The 13411-nt window shown below is 42.5% G+C and overlaps 1 protein-coding gene across 6 annotated transcripts in view; it reads right to left on the bottom strand.

The window, feature by feature from the left end:
* Window positions 1–13411, bottom strand: part of polybromo (protein) — a 471093-nt gene that overhangs the window by 398921 nt on the left and 58761 nt on the right. For all 6 annotated transcript variants that reach the window (XM_071691025.1, XM_071691026.1, XM_071691024.1 and 3 more), the window contains exon 6: window positions 4365–4541. In XM_071691025.1, coding sequence (XP_071547126.1) covers window positions 4365–4541 — 177 coding nt within the window. The remainder of the gene's footprint in view (window positions 1–4364; window positions 4542–13411) is intronic.

Below are 13411 nucleotides of genomic sequence, written 5' to 3'. Positions count from 1 at the left end.
TCCACAGAGCATCTCTATCAACTCTATCATATGCCTTCTCCAGATCCATAAATGCTACATACAAATCCATTTGCTTTTCTAAGTATTTCTCACATACATTCTTCAAAGCAAACACCTGATCCACACATCCTCTACCACTTCTGAAACCACACTGCTCTTCCCCGATCTGACGCTCTGTACATGCCTTCACCCTCTCAATCAATACCCTCCCATATAATTTACCAGGAATACTCAACAAACTTATACCTCTGTAATTTGAGCACTCACTCTTATCCCCTTTGCCTTTGTACAATGGCACTATGCACGCATTCCGCCAATCCTCAGGCACCTCACCATGAGTCATACATACATTAAATAACCTTACCAACCAGTCCACAATACAGTCACCCCCTTTTTTAATAGATTCCACTGCAATACCATCCAAACCTGCTGCCTTGCCGGCTTTCATCTTCCGCAAAGCTTTCACTACCTCTTTGTTGAGTATTCCTGGGAAATTATATGGGAGGGTATTGATTGAGAGGGTACATGTACAGAGCATCAGATTGGGGAAGAGCAGTGTGGTTTCAGAAGTGGTAGAGGATGTGTGGATCAGGTGTTTGCTTTGAAGAATGTATGTGAGAAATACTTGGAAAAGCAAATGGAGTTATATGTAGCATTTATGGATCTGGAGAGGGAATATGATAGAGTTGATAGAGATGCTCTGTGAAAGGTATCAAGAATATATGGTGTGGCAGGTAAGTTGTTAGAAGCAGTGAAAAGTTTTTATCGAGGATGTAAGGCATGTGTACGTGTAGGAAGAGAGGAAAGTGATTGGTTCTCAGTGAATGTTGGTTTGCAGCAGGAGTGTGTAATGTCTCCATGGTTGTTTAATCTGTTTATGGATGGGGTTGTTAGGGAGGTGAATGCAAGAGTTTTGGAAAGAGGGGCAAGTATGAAGTCTGTTGTGGGTGAGAGAGCTTGGGAAGTGAGTCAGTTGTTGTTCGCTGATGACACAGCGCTGGTGGCTGATTCATGTGAGAAACTGCAGAAGCTGGTGACTGAGTTTGGTAAAGTGTGTGAAAGAAGAAAGCTGAGAGTATATGTGAATTAGAGCAAGGTTATTAGGTACAGTAGGGTTGAGGGACAAGTCAGTTGGGAGGTAAGTTTGAATGGAGAAAAACTGGAGGAAGTAAAGTGTTTTAGACATCTGAGAGTGGATTTGGTAGCGGATGGAAACATGGAAGTGGAAGTGAATCATAGGGTGGGGAAGGGGCGAAAGTTCTGGGAGCATTGAAAAATGTGTGGAAATCAAGAATGTTATCTTGGAAAGCAAAAATGGGTATGTTTGAAGGAATAGTGGTTCCAACAATGTTATATGGTTGTGAGGCGTGGGCTATAGATAGAGTTGTGTGGAGGAGAGTGGATGTGCTGAAAATGAGATGTCTGAGGACAATATGTGGAGTGAGGTGGTTTGATTGAGTAAGTAATGAAAGAGTAAGAGAGATGTGTGGTAATAAAAAGATTGTGGTTGAGAGAGCAGAGGAGGGTGTTTTGAAATGGTTTAGTCACATGGAGAGAATGAGTGAGGAAAGATTGACCAAGAGGATATATGTGTCAGAGGTGGAGGGAATGAGGAAAAGTGGGAGACCACATTGGAGGTGGAAAGATGGAGTGAAAAAGATTTTGAGTGATCGGGGCCTGAACATGCAGGAGGGTGAAAGGCGTGTAAGGAATAGAGTGAATTGGAACAATGTAGTATACTGAGGTCGATGTGCTGTCAATGGATTGAACCAGGGCATGTGATATACGTCTGGGGTAAACCATGGAAAGTTCTGTAAGGCCTGGATGTGGAAAGGGAACTGTGGTTTCAGTGCATTATACATGACAGCTAGAGACTGAGTGTGAACAAATGTGGCCTTTGTTGTCTTTTCCTAGCGCTACCTCGCACACATGCAAGGGGGAGGGGGTCGTCATTTCATGTGTGGCGAGGTGGCAACGGGAATGAATAAGGGCAGACAGTATGAATTATGTACATGTGTATATAGGTATATGTCTGTGTGTGTATATATATGTATACGTTGAGATGTATAGGTATGTATATGTGCTGTATGTGGACGTGTATGTATAAACATGTGTATGTGGGTGGGTTGGGCCATTCTTTCGTCTGTTTCCTTGTGCTACCTTGCTAACGCGGGAGACAGCGACTAAGTATACTAATAATAATAATAATAATAATAATATGTTTCTACTGAGCTTCTGCCACTTTCTCTAGTACTCTTCTCATTTACTTGCATTTCTTCCCTACATATACCATCTGCAAAACTTTTTTTCATTAGGAGTTTAACTTCCTTAATCCACAACTTACTACCCAATGTCATGTATCCAAACCCACTTTCCATATGCCATACAAATACACTTTACATACACATGTTCGTACTGCTTCCCAATATACTTTCCACCCTCTTCCACTCCCTTTGTTTCATTTACTCTCATCCTGTGTCACTCTTCACCGAATTTCTCTTATGATCTATACAAGCTCACATATTTCAGCCACTTCTTTCACATACATAATTTACCTCCAACGAATTACCAAACATCCCACCTGCCACCCCTCTCAGCAAGTTCAAATCCAGGAACCTCTAGTTAGCATGTTTGTCAATCAATGCATAATCCAATAATGCCTGTTGACCAAACCCCAGTCACTCAAGTATACTTATGCACTAATGCTTTTCATAAACCAAGTATTCCTAATCATATCCCTGAGGCCATGGGAAAGAAGACAACCCAGGTGTCTTCTGTGTGTTGCAGAAAGCAACTAAGAAGGGCAGGGGCTAGCTGGGGGGCTGGGAATCCTCCCCTCCTGTATCATCAATTTCAACATATGGGGAGAAAGGATGGGGCTATGAGTATATCTTTCCTCAGTTATTTGTTCCATGTGCTACCTTGCTTAAGGAGAAAACAAAAAACAAGTGCTATATATGAAAGCAAAGTCTCAATCACAAGTCCTCTTTCAACACAAACTGACAAATTCTTTCTCCATTTTCACTTACACTGGGGATCTCATGTCCCCCATTTATAACCTTGATAGCAACATCATTCACTCTTGCACTCAGGTCCCTTAGCACAAGATCTTTTGCATCGAAACTGCCAAGCATTCATTCAGCTCCTTCCAAAAAACATTAATTTCTTCTTCACTCATCTCACTACCAGGAGCATCAGCACAAAATGTACAAACAATATACAACCACTAAAAGCCTACTTTTATTCTGAGCCACACCCATCTTGATCTCATCTTCTTAACACTCTAATTTTAACACAGTGCTTTATGAGATGCGTAACACCTAAGTTTACCCCCTAAACATTTCAAAAGAATCTTAACCCCTTCCTCATCATCTTACTTTAACTCAAGCCAGAACATCCAGGTAACTCTCATCAAGCATAGCATCCAACTCTCTCTTCTTCTCAATTTTGATTACATCTGTGCATATTCAGCCGCCTAAGCCTGAGCCTTCAAGGAGGGATCCTCACTGGGCTCTTTCTTTTGTTCCTGTTTTTGGAAAGCAATTACTCAAGATAGGATGGTTTGCAGCCACCCAATTCCCATGTTTGTTGCACATAAATTTTGTCTTTTCTTTCTGCACCTTCATACATGGACCACTGGCATTCAGTCTACAAACATAGAATCTCTCCTTGTCATACGTAACACCTGACAACACTTAAATCACACACCTCGTTCTCGATAACTCTAGATTTTCCTGTGGTGAGCACCAAGCACTAGCCCTGCCTTTTGGCAAAATGGTAGGAGCAGTACACAGAAATAGTAAAAAGAAGCATCTAGGAAGGAGCATTAGGTAGAAGTAGCAGAAAGGAACATTAGATAGAAGTATTCAGCAGGAACATTAGGTGGGATCCTCTGCAAACACTGTGCAAGAGTTGCCCTCTACCAGTGGCCTGTTAAGGGTGAGGCACTAAAGGCTAAGAAGCAGCACTGGAGTTCACTACTTATGGAAACTCTACTGCCATGGCCAACCCCTTGAGAGAGATCCAATTGGAAAAGGTGTCAGAGATAGATATAAAAGAAATTTAGGAAATCCTATAATACTTGCAGGTTGTGCTTTTTATTCTTTTTCTTTCTTTCAAACTATTCGCCATTTCCCGCGTTAGCAAGGTAACGTTAAGAACAGAGGACTGGGCCTCTGAGGGAATATCCTCACCTGGCCCCCTTCTCTCTTCCTTCTTTTGGAAAATTAAAAAAAAACAAGAGGGGAGGATTTCCAGCCCCCCACTCCCTCCCCTTTTAGTCACCTTCTATGACACGCAGGGAATACGTGGGAGGTATTCTTTCTCCCCTATCTAAATGAACATAAAAAAGTGTGGAAACTCACATGTCTTGAAGGTAGGAACCGAAAGTCATATGAATACAGACGACCATCAGGGTCCATGGCAGTCATAACTGCCCCAAAGAGTTCTTCAATAGCATCCTCCATTGTCATTGGTTCACCATCCTCCTCTAATATCATGGGTGCTGACATGGCAAGGGCCGTCTTTGGCGGACGTCCCCGCTGTAAGAAAAGGTGCCAATTAGTGAAACAAAATGATTCAGGAAAACCTTTCTAGACCAATACTAACAAAATATCTGAAATGAATCTTCTTTTCTACAACAATACTACCAAAACAATATCTGAAATCTATCTTCTATCTCAAGGACATGATTGGATGGGTACCCATCAATATCAAGGCATTCTATTTAAAAAATGAAATTTACACAGTTCAGAAAACTTACAACAGGGTTTATGCTATCTATCTACATCTCTGAGGCCTGTACCCTCTGGAAACTCCCATCAAGGGATGGTCACAACAAGAGTCTCCACTTATCCCTGTCCTTACATGCCTCCCTCGCATACACTATTCTACACATTCTTCATCACTGTTTCCCCATGTCACAACTGGTCTTCCTCTTACACCTACCCCATTACTATCATACACTCTCCTTATAAAACTCCCAGTATTGCATTCTTTCCACATGCCCAAACCACCTCAAAATATTATGTTTCACCCATTCTACCACTCCACATTTAATTCCTTTTGCATTTCCTGCTACACCATATCTCTCGATCACCCTTTCATTTCTTTCTTCATTCCAGCTAGGCACACCACATGTTCTTCTTAAATAACTCATTTCACAACCTGGATTCTTGACCACTGTGACTCATTCCATGTCCATGTTTCAGCTCCACAGGTCAGGGCCAGGGTTGGAGCAAGTATACTTTAAAATCAAATTACAAATATAATTACAAGTACTTTCCAGTTTTTAATTACAATCATAATTACACATACATTTGGAATAGCAAGTACATCATAATTACAATTACCACAAAAAATCAATTATAATTACTTATCATTTATCATATTTATCATTTATTATATTTAATCTTTATTTCCTGCATCAGCGAGGTAGTGCAATGAAACAGAAGAATGACCCATTCACTCATATACACATAAACGTCCATACACGCACATATACATATATACATGTCAAGATATACACATACACAGAAATATACATATGTACACTTGTACAAATTCATACATGCCTGCCTTCATCCATTCCCAGCGCCACCTCACTCCTAAGGAAACAGCATCGCTACCCCCTGCTTCAGCAAGGTAGCACCAGGAAAACAGACAAAAAGGCCATATTGATTTACACTCAGTCTCTAGCTGCCATGTGTAATGCACCGAAACCACAGCTCCCTATCCACATCCAGGCCCCACAGACCTTTCCATGGTGTACCCCACAGACCTTTCCATGGTTTACCCCACACACTTCACATGCCCTGGTTCAGGCCACTGAGAGCATGTCGACCCCGGTATACCACATCATTCTAATTCACTCTATTCCTTACACGCCTCTCACCATCCTGTATGTTTAGGCCCTAATCACTCAAAATCTTCTTCACTCCATCCTTCCACTTCCAATCTGGTTTCCTGCTTCTCCTTGTTCCATCCACCTTTGACACATATATCCTCTCTGTCAATCTTTCCTTGCTCATTCTCTCCATATGCCCAAACCATTTCAACACACCCTCTTCTGCTCTCTTAATCACTCTTTCTATTTCCACAAATCTCTCTTACTCTTTCATTACTTTATCAATCAAGCCACCTCACACCACATATTGTCCTCAAACATTTCATTTCCAACACAGCCACCCTCCTCAACACAAACCTATCTATAGCCCATGCCTTGTAAACATATAACACTGCTGGAACTACTATTCCTTCAAACATACCCATTTTTGCTCTCCAAGATAATGTTCTCTCCTTCCATACATTCTTCATCTCTCCCAGAACCTTCACCCCCACCCCAACCCTATGACTCAATTCTGCTTTCATGGTTCCATTTGCTGCTAAGTACACTCCAATTCACTCCCTCCAATTTTTCTACAATCAAACTTAAATTCCAATTATCCTGTCCCTCAACCCTACTGAACCTAATTATCTTGCTCTTATTCACATATACTATCAACTTTCTCCTTTCACACACTTTTCCAAACTTAGTCACCGACTTTGGCAGTTTCACACTCAAATCAGCCACTGGAGCTATATATTCGGCAAACAACTGACTCACTTCCCAAGCCCTCTCATCGACAACAGACTGCATACTGGCCCCTCTCTCCAAAACTCTTGCATTTACTTCCCTAACCACCGCATCCATAAATAAATTAAACAACCATGGGGACATCACACATCCCTGACGTAGACCTACATTCACTGAGAAACAATCATTCTCCTCTCTTCCTACTCATACACAAGCCTCATTTTTTTTTTTTTTTTTGCTTTGTCGCTGTCTCCCGCGTTTGCGAGGTAGCGCAAGGAAACAGACGAAAGAAATGGCCCAACACACCCCCATACACATGTATATACATACACGTCCATACATGCAAATATACATACCTATACATCTCAATGTACACATATATATATACACACACAGACATATACATACATACACATGTACATAATTCATACTGTCTGCCTTTATTCATTCCCATCGCCACCTCACCACACATGGAGTAACATCCCCCTCCCCCCTCATCTGTGCGAGGTAGTGCTAGGAAAAGACAACAAAGGCCCCATTCGTTCACACTCAGTCTCTAGCTGTCATGTAATAATGCCCGAAACCACAGCTACATTTCCACATCCAGGCCCCACACAACTTTCCATGGTTTACCCCAGACGCTTCACATGCCCTGATTCAATCCACTGACAGCACGTCAACCCCGGTATACCACATCAATCCAATTCACTCTATTCCTTGCACGTCTTTCACTCTCCTGCATGTTCAGGCCCAGATCACCCATAATCTTTTTCACTCCATCTTTCCACCTCCAATTTGGTCTCCCACTTCTCCTCGTTCCCTCCACCTCTGACACATATATCCTCTTGGTCAATCTTTCTTCACTCATTCTCTCCATGTGCCAAAACCATTTCAAAACACCCTGTTCTGCTCTCTCAACCACGCTCTTTTTATTTCCACACATCTCTCTTACCCTTACATTACTTACTCGATCAAACCACCTCACACCACACATTGTCCTCAAACATCTCATTTCCAGCACATCCACCCTCCTGTGCACAACTCTATCCATAGCCCATGCCTCGCAACCATACAACATTGTTGGAACCACTATTCCTTCAAACATACCCATTTTTGCTTTCCGAGATAATGTTCTCGACTTCCACACATTCTTCAATGATCCCAGAATTTTCACCCCCTCCCCAACGCTATGATTCACTTCCGCTTCCATGGTTCCATCCGCTGCCAGATCCACTCCCAGATGTCTAAAACACTTTACTTCCTCCAGTTTTTCTCCATTCAAACTTACCTCCCAATTGACTTGACCCTCAACCCTACTGTACCTAATAACCTTGCTCTTATTCACATTTACTCTTAACTTTCTTCTTTCACACACTTTACCAAACTCAGTCACCAGCTTCTGCAGTTTCTCACATGAATCAGCCACCAGCGCTGTATCATTAGCGAACAACAACTGACTCACTTCCCAAGCTCTCTCATCCACAACAGACTTCATACTTGCCCCCTTTCCAAAACTCTTGCATTCACCTCCCTAACAACCCCATCCATAAACAAATTAAACAACCATGGAGACATCAAACACCCCTGCCGCAAACCTACATTCACTGAGAACCAATCAATTTCCTCTCTTCCTACACGTACACATGCCTTACATCCTCGATAAAAACTTTTCACTGCTTCTAACAACTTGCCTCCCACACCATACATACTTAATACCTTCCACAGAGCATCTCTATCAACTCTATCATATGCCTTCTCCAGATCCATAAATGCTACATATAAATCCATTTGCTTTTCTGAGTATTTCTCACATACATTCTTCAAAGCAAACACCTGATCCACACATCCTCTACCACTTCTGAAACCACACTGCTCTTCCCCAATCTGATGCTCTGTACATGCCTTCACCCTCTCAATCAATACCCTCCCATATAATTTACCAGGAATACTCAACAAACTTATACCTCAGTAATTTGAGCACTCACTCTTATCCCCTTTGCCTTTGTACAATGGCACTATGCACGCATTCCGCCAATTCTCAGGCACCTCACCATGAGTCATACATACATTAAATAACCTTACCAACCAGTCAACAATAGTCACCCCCTCTTTTAATAGATTCCACTGCAATACCATCCAAACCTGCTGCCTTGCCGGCTTTCATCTTCCGCAAAGCTTTTACTACCTCTTCTCTGTTTACCAAATCATTTTCCCTAACCCTCTCACTTTGCACACCACCTCGACAAAAACACCCTATATCTGCCACTCTATCATCAAACACATTCAACAAACCTTCAAAATACTCACTCCATCTCCTTCTCACATCACCACTACTTGTTATCATTAGCGCCCTTCACTGAAGTTCCCATTTGCACCCTTGTCTTATGCACTTTATTTACCTCCTTCCAGAACATCTTCTTATTCTCCCTAAAATTCAAAGATACTCTCTCACCCCAACTCTCATTTGCCCTCTTTTTCACCTCTTGCACCTTTCTCTTGACCTCCTGTCTCTTTCTTTTATACATCTCCCACTCAATTGCATTTTTTCCCTGCAAAAATTGTCCAAATGCCTCTCTCTTCTCTTTCACTAATAATCTTACTTCTTCATCCCACCACTCACTACCCTTTCTAATCAACCCACCTCCCACTCTTCTCATGCCACAAGCATCTTTTGCGCAATCCATCACTGATTCCCTAAATACATCCCATTCTTCCCCCACTCCCCTTACTTCCATTGTTCTCACCTTTTTCCATTCTGTACTCAGTCTCTCCTAGTACTTCCTCACACAAGTCTCCTTCCCAAGCTCACTTACTCTCACCACCCTCTTCGCCCCAACATTCACTTTTCTTTTCTGAAAACCCATACAAATCTCCACCTTAGCCTCCACAAGATAATGATCAGACATCCCTCCAGTTGCACCTCTCAGCACATTAACATGCAAAAGTCTCTCTTTCGCACACCTGTCAATTAACACGTAATCCAATAATGCTCTCTGGCCATCTCTCCTACTTACATACGTATACTTATGTATATCTCGCTTTTTAAACCAGGTATTCCCAATCACCAGTCCTTTTTCAGCACATAAATCTACAAGCTCTTCACCATTTCCATTTACAACACTGAACACCCCATGTATACCAATTATTCCCTCAACTGCCACATTACTCACCTTTGCATTCAAATCACCCATCACTATAACCCGGTCTTGTGCATCAAAATCACTAACATACTCATTCAGCTGCTCCCAAAACACTTGCCTCTCATGATCTTTCTTCTCATGCCCAGGTGCATATGCACCAATAATCACCCATCTCTCTCCATCAACTTTCAGTTTTACCCATATTAATCAAGAATTTCCTTTCTTACATTCTATCACATACTTCCACAACTCCTGTTTCAGGAGTACTGCTACTCCCTTCCTTGCTCTTGTCCTCTCACTAACCCTTGATTTTATATATCTATTTATTTATTAATTTTGCTTTGTCGCCGTATCCCGCGTTAGCGAGGTAGCGCAAGGAAACAGACGAAAGAATGGCCCAACCCGCCCACATACACATGTATATACATACACGTCCACACACGCAAATATACATACCTCTACATCTCAATGTACACATATATATACACACACAGACATATACATATATACACATGTAAATAATTCATAGTCTGCCTTTATTTGTTCCCATCGCCACCTCGCCACACATGGAATAACAACCCCCTCCCCCCTCATGTGTGCGAGGTAGCGCTAGGAAAAGACAACAAAGGCCCCATTCGTTCACACTCAGTCTCTAGCTGTCATGCAATAATGCACTGAAACCACAGCTCCCTTTCCACATCCAGGCCACACACAACTTTCCATGGTTTACCCAGATGCTTCACATGCCCTGGTTCAATCCATTAACAGCACGTCGACCCCGGTATACCACATCGTTCCAATTCACTCTATTCCTTGCACACCTTTCACCCTCCTGCATGTTCAGGCCCCAATCACTCAAAATCTTTTTCACTCCATCTTTCCACCTCCAATTTGGTCTCCCACTTCTCCTCGTTCCCTCCACCTCCGACACATATATCCTCTTGGTCAATCTTTCCTCACTCATTCTCTCCATGTGACCAAACCATTTCAAAACACCCTCTTCTGCTCTCTCAGCCACACTCTTTTTATTTCCACACATCTCTCTTACCCTTACATTACTTACTTGATCAAACCACCTCATACCACACATTGTCCTCAAACATCTCATTTCCAGCACATCCATCCTCCTGCGCACAACTCTATCCATAGCCCACGCCTCGCAACCATACAACATTGTTGGAACCACTATTTCTTCAAACATACCCATTTTTGCTTTCCGAGATAATGTTTTCGACTTCCACACATTCTTCAATGCTCCCAGAATTTTCGCCCCCTCCCCCACCCTATGATTCACTTCCACTTCCATGGTTCCATCCGCTGCCAGATCCACTCCCAGATATCTAAAACACTTTACTTCCTCCAGTTTTTCTCCATTCAAACTTACCTCCCAATTGACTTGACCCTCAACCCTACTGTACCTAATAACCTTGCTCTTATTCACATTTACTCTTAACTTTCTTCTTTCACACACTTTACCAAACTCAGTCACCAGCTTCTGCATTTTCTTACATGAATCAGCCACCAGCGCTGTATCATCAGCAAACAACAACTGACTCACTTCCCATGCTCTCTCATCCACAACAGACTGCATACTTGCCCCTCTTTCCTAAGCTCTTTAATTCACCTCCCTAACAACCCCATCCATAAACAAATTAAACAACCATGGAGACATCACACACCCCTGCCGCAAACCTACATTCACTGAGAACCAATATATATATATTTTTTTTTTTTTTTTTTTTTTTGCTCTGTCGCTGTCTCCCGCGTTTGCGAGGTAGCGCAAGGAAACAGACAAAAGAAATGGCCCAACCCACCCCATACACATGTATATACATACGTCCACACACGCAAAAATACATGCCTACACAGCTTTCCATGGTTTACCCCAGATGCTTCACGTGCCCTGATTCAATCCACTGACAGCACGTCAACCCCGGTATACCACGTGTGGAAATAAAAAGAGCGTGGTTGAGAGAGCAGAAGAGGGTGTTTTGAAATGGTTTGGGCACATGGAGAGAATGAGTGAGGAAAGATTGACCAAGAGGATATATGTGCCGGAGGTGGAGGGAACGAGGAGAAGTGGGAGACCAAATTGGAGGTGGAAAGATGGAGTGAAAAAGATTTTGTGTGATCGGGGCCTGAACATGCAGGAGGGTGAAAGGAGGGCAAGGAATAGAGTGAATATATATATATATACATATATATATTATTTTCATTTTTATTTTGCTTTGTCGCTGTCTCCCGCGTTTGCGAGGTAGCGCAAGGAAACAGACAAGAGAAAATGGCCCAACCCTCCCCCATACACATGTGTGTATATATATATATATATATATATATATATATATATATATATATATATATATATATATTTTTTTTTTTATACTTTGTCGCTGTCTCCCGCGTTTGCGAGGTAGCGCAAGGAAACAGACGAAAGAAATGGCCCAACCCCCCCCCCCCCCCATACACATGTATATACATACGTCCACACACGCAAATATACATACCTACACAGCTTTCCATGGTTTACCCCAGACGATTCACATGCCTTGATTCAATCCACTGACAGCACGTCAACCCCGGTATACCACATCGCTCCAATTCACTCTATTCCTTGCCCTCCTTTCACCCTCCTGCATGTTCAGGCCCCGATCACACAAAATCTTTTTCACTCCATCTTTCCACCTCCAATTTGGTCTCCCTCTTCTCCTTGCTCCCTCCACCTCCGACACATATATCCTCTTGGTCAATCTTTCCTCACTCATCCTCTCCATGTGCCCAAACCACTTCAAAACACCCTCTTCTGCTCTCTCAACCATGCTCTTTTTATTTCCACACATCTCTCTTACCCTTACGTTACTCACTCGATCAAACCACCTCACACCACACATTGTCCTCAAACATCTCATTTCCAGCACATCCATCCTCCTGCGCACAACTCTATCCATAGCCCACGCCTCGCAACCATACAACATTGTTGGAACCACTATTCCTTCAAACATACCCATTTTTGTTTTCCGAGATAATGTTCTCGACTTCCACACATTCTTCAAGGCCCCCAGAATTTTCGCCCCCTCCCCCACCCTATGATCCACTTCCGCTTCCATGGTTCCATCCGCTGCCAGATCCACTCCCAGATATCTAAAACACTTCACTTCCTCCAGTTTTTCTCCATTCAAACTCACCTCCCAATTGACTTGACCCTCAACCCTACTGTACCTAATAACCTTGCTCTTATTCATATTTACTCTTAACTTTCTTCTTCCACACACTTTACCAAACTCAGTCACCAGCTTCTACAGTTTCTCACATGAATCAGCCACCAGCGCTGTATCATCAGCGAACAACAACTGACTCACTTCCCAAGCTCTCTCATCCCCAACAGACTTCATACTTGCCCCTCTTTCCAAAACTCTTGCATTTACCTCCCTAACAACCCCATCCATAAACAAATTAAACAACCATGGAGACATCAAACACCCCTGCCGCAAACCTACATTCACTGAGAACCAGTCACTTTCCTCTCTTCCTACACGTACACATGCCTTACATCCTCGATAAAAACTTTTCACTGCTTCTAACAACTTTCCTCCCACACCATATATTCTTAATACCTTCCACAGAGCATCTCTATCAACTCTATCATATGCCTTCTCCAGATCCATAAATGCTACATACAAATCCATTTGCTTTTCTAAGT

Source organism: Panulirus ornatus, chromosome 50 (assembly GCF_036320965.1).
Source record: "Panulirus ornatus isolate Po-2019 chromosome 50, ASM3632096v1, whole genome shotgun sequence".
Classification (NCBI taxonomy): Eukaryota; Metazoa; Arthropoda; class Malacostraca; order Decapoda; family Palinuridae; genus Panulirus; species Panulirus ornatus.
Note: the sequence above shows the minus strand (reverse complement) of the source record. Positions and strands in the feature narration are given on the sequence as shown.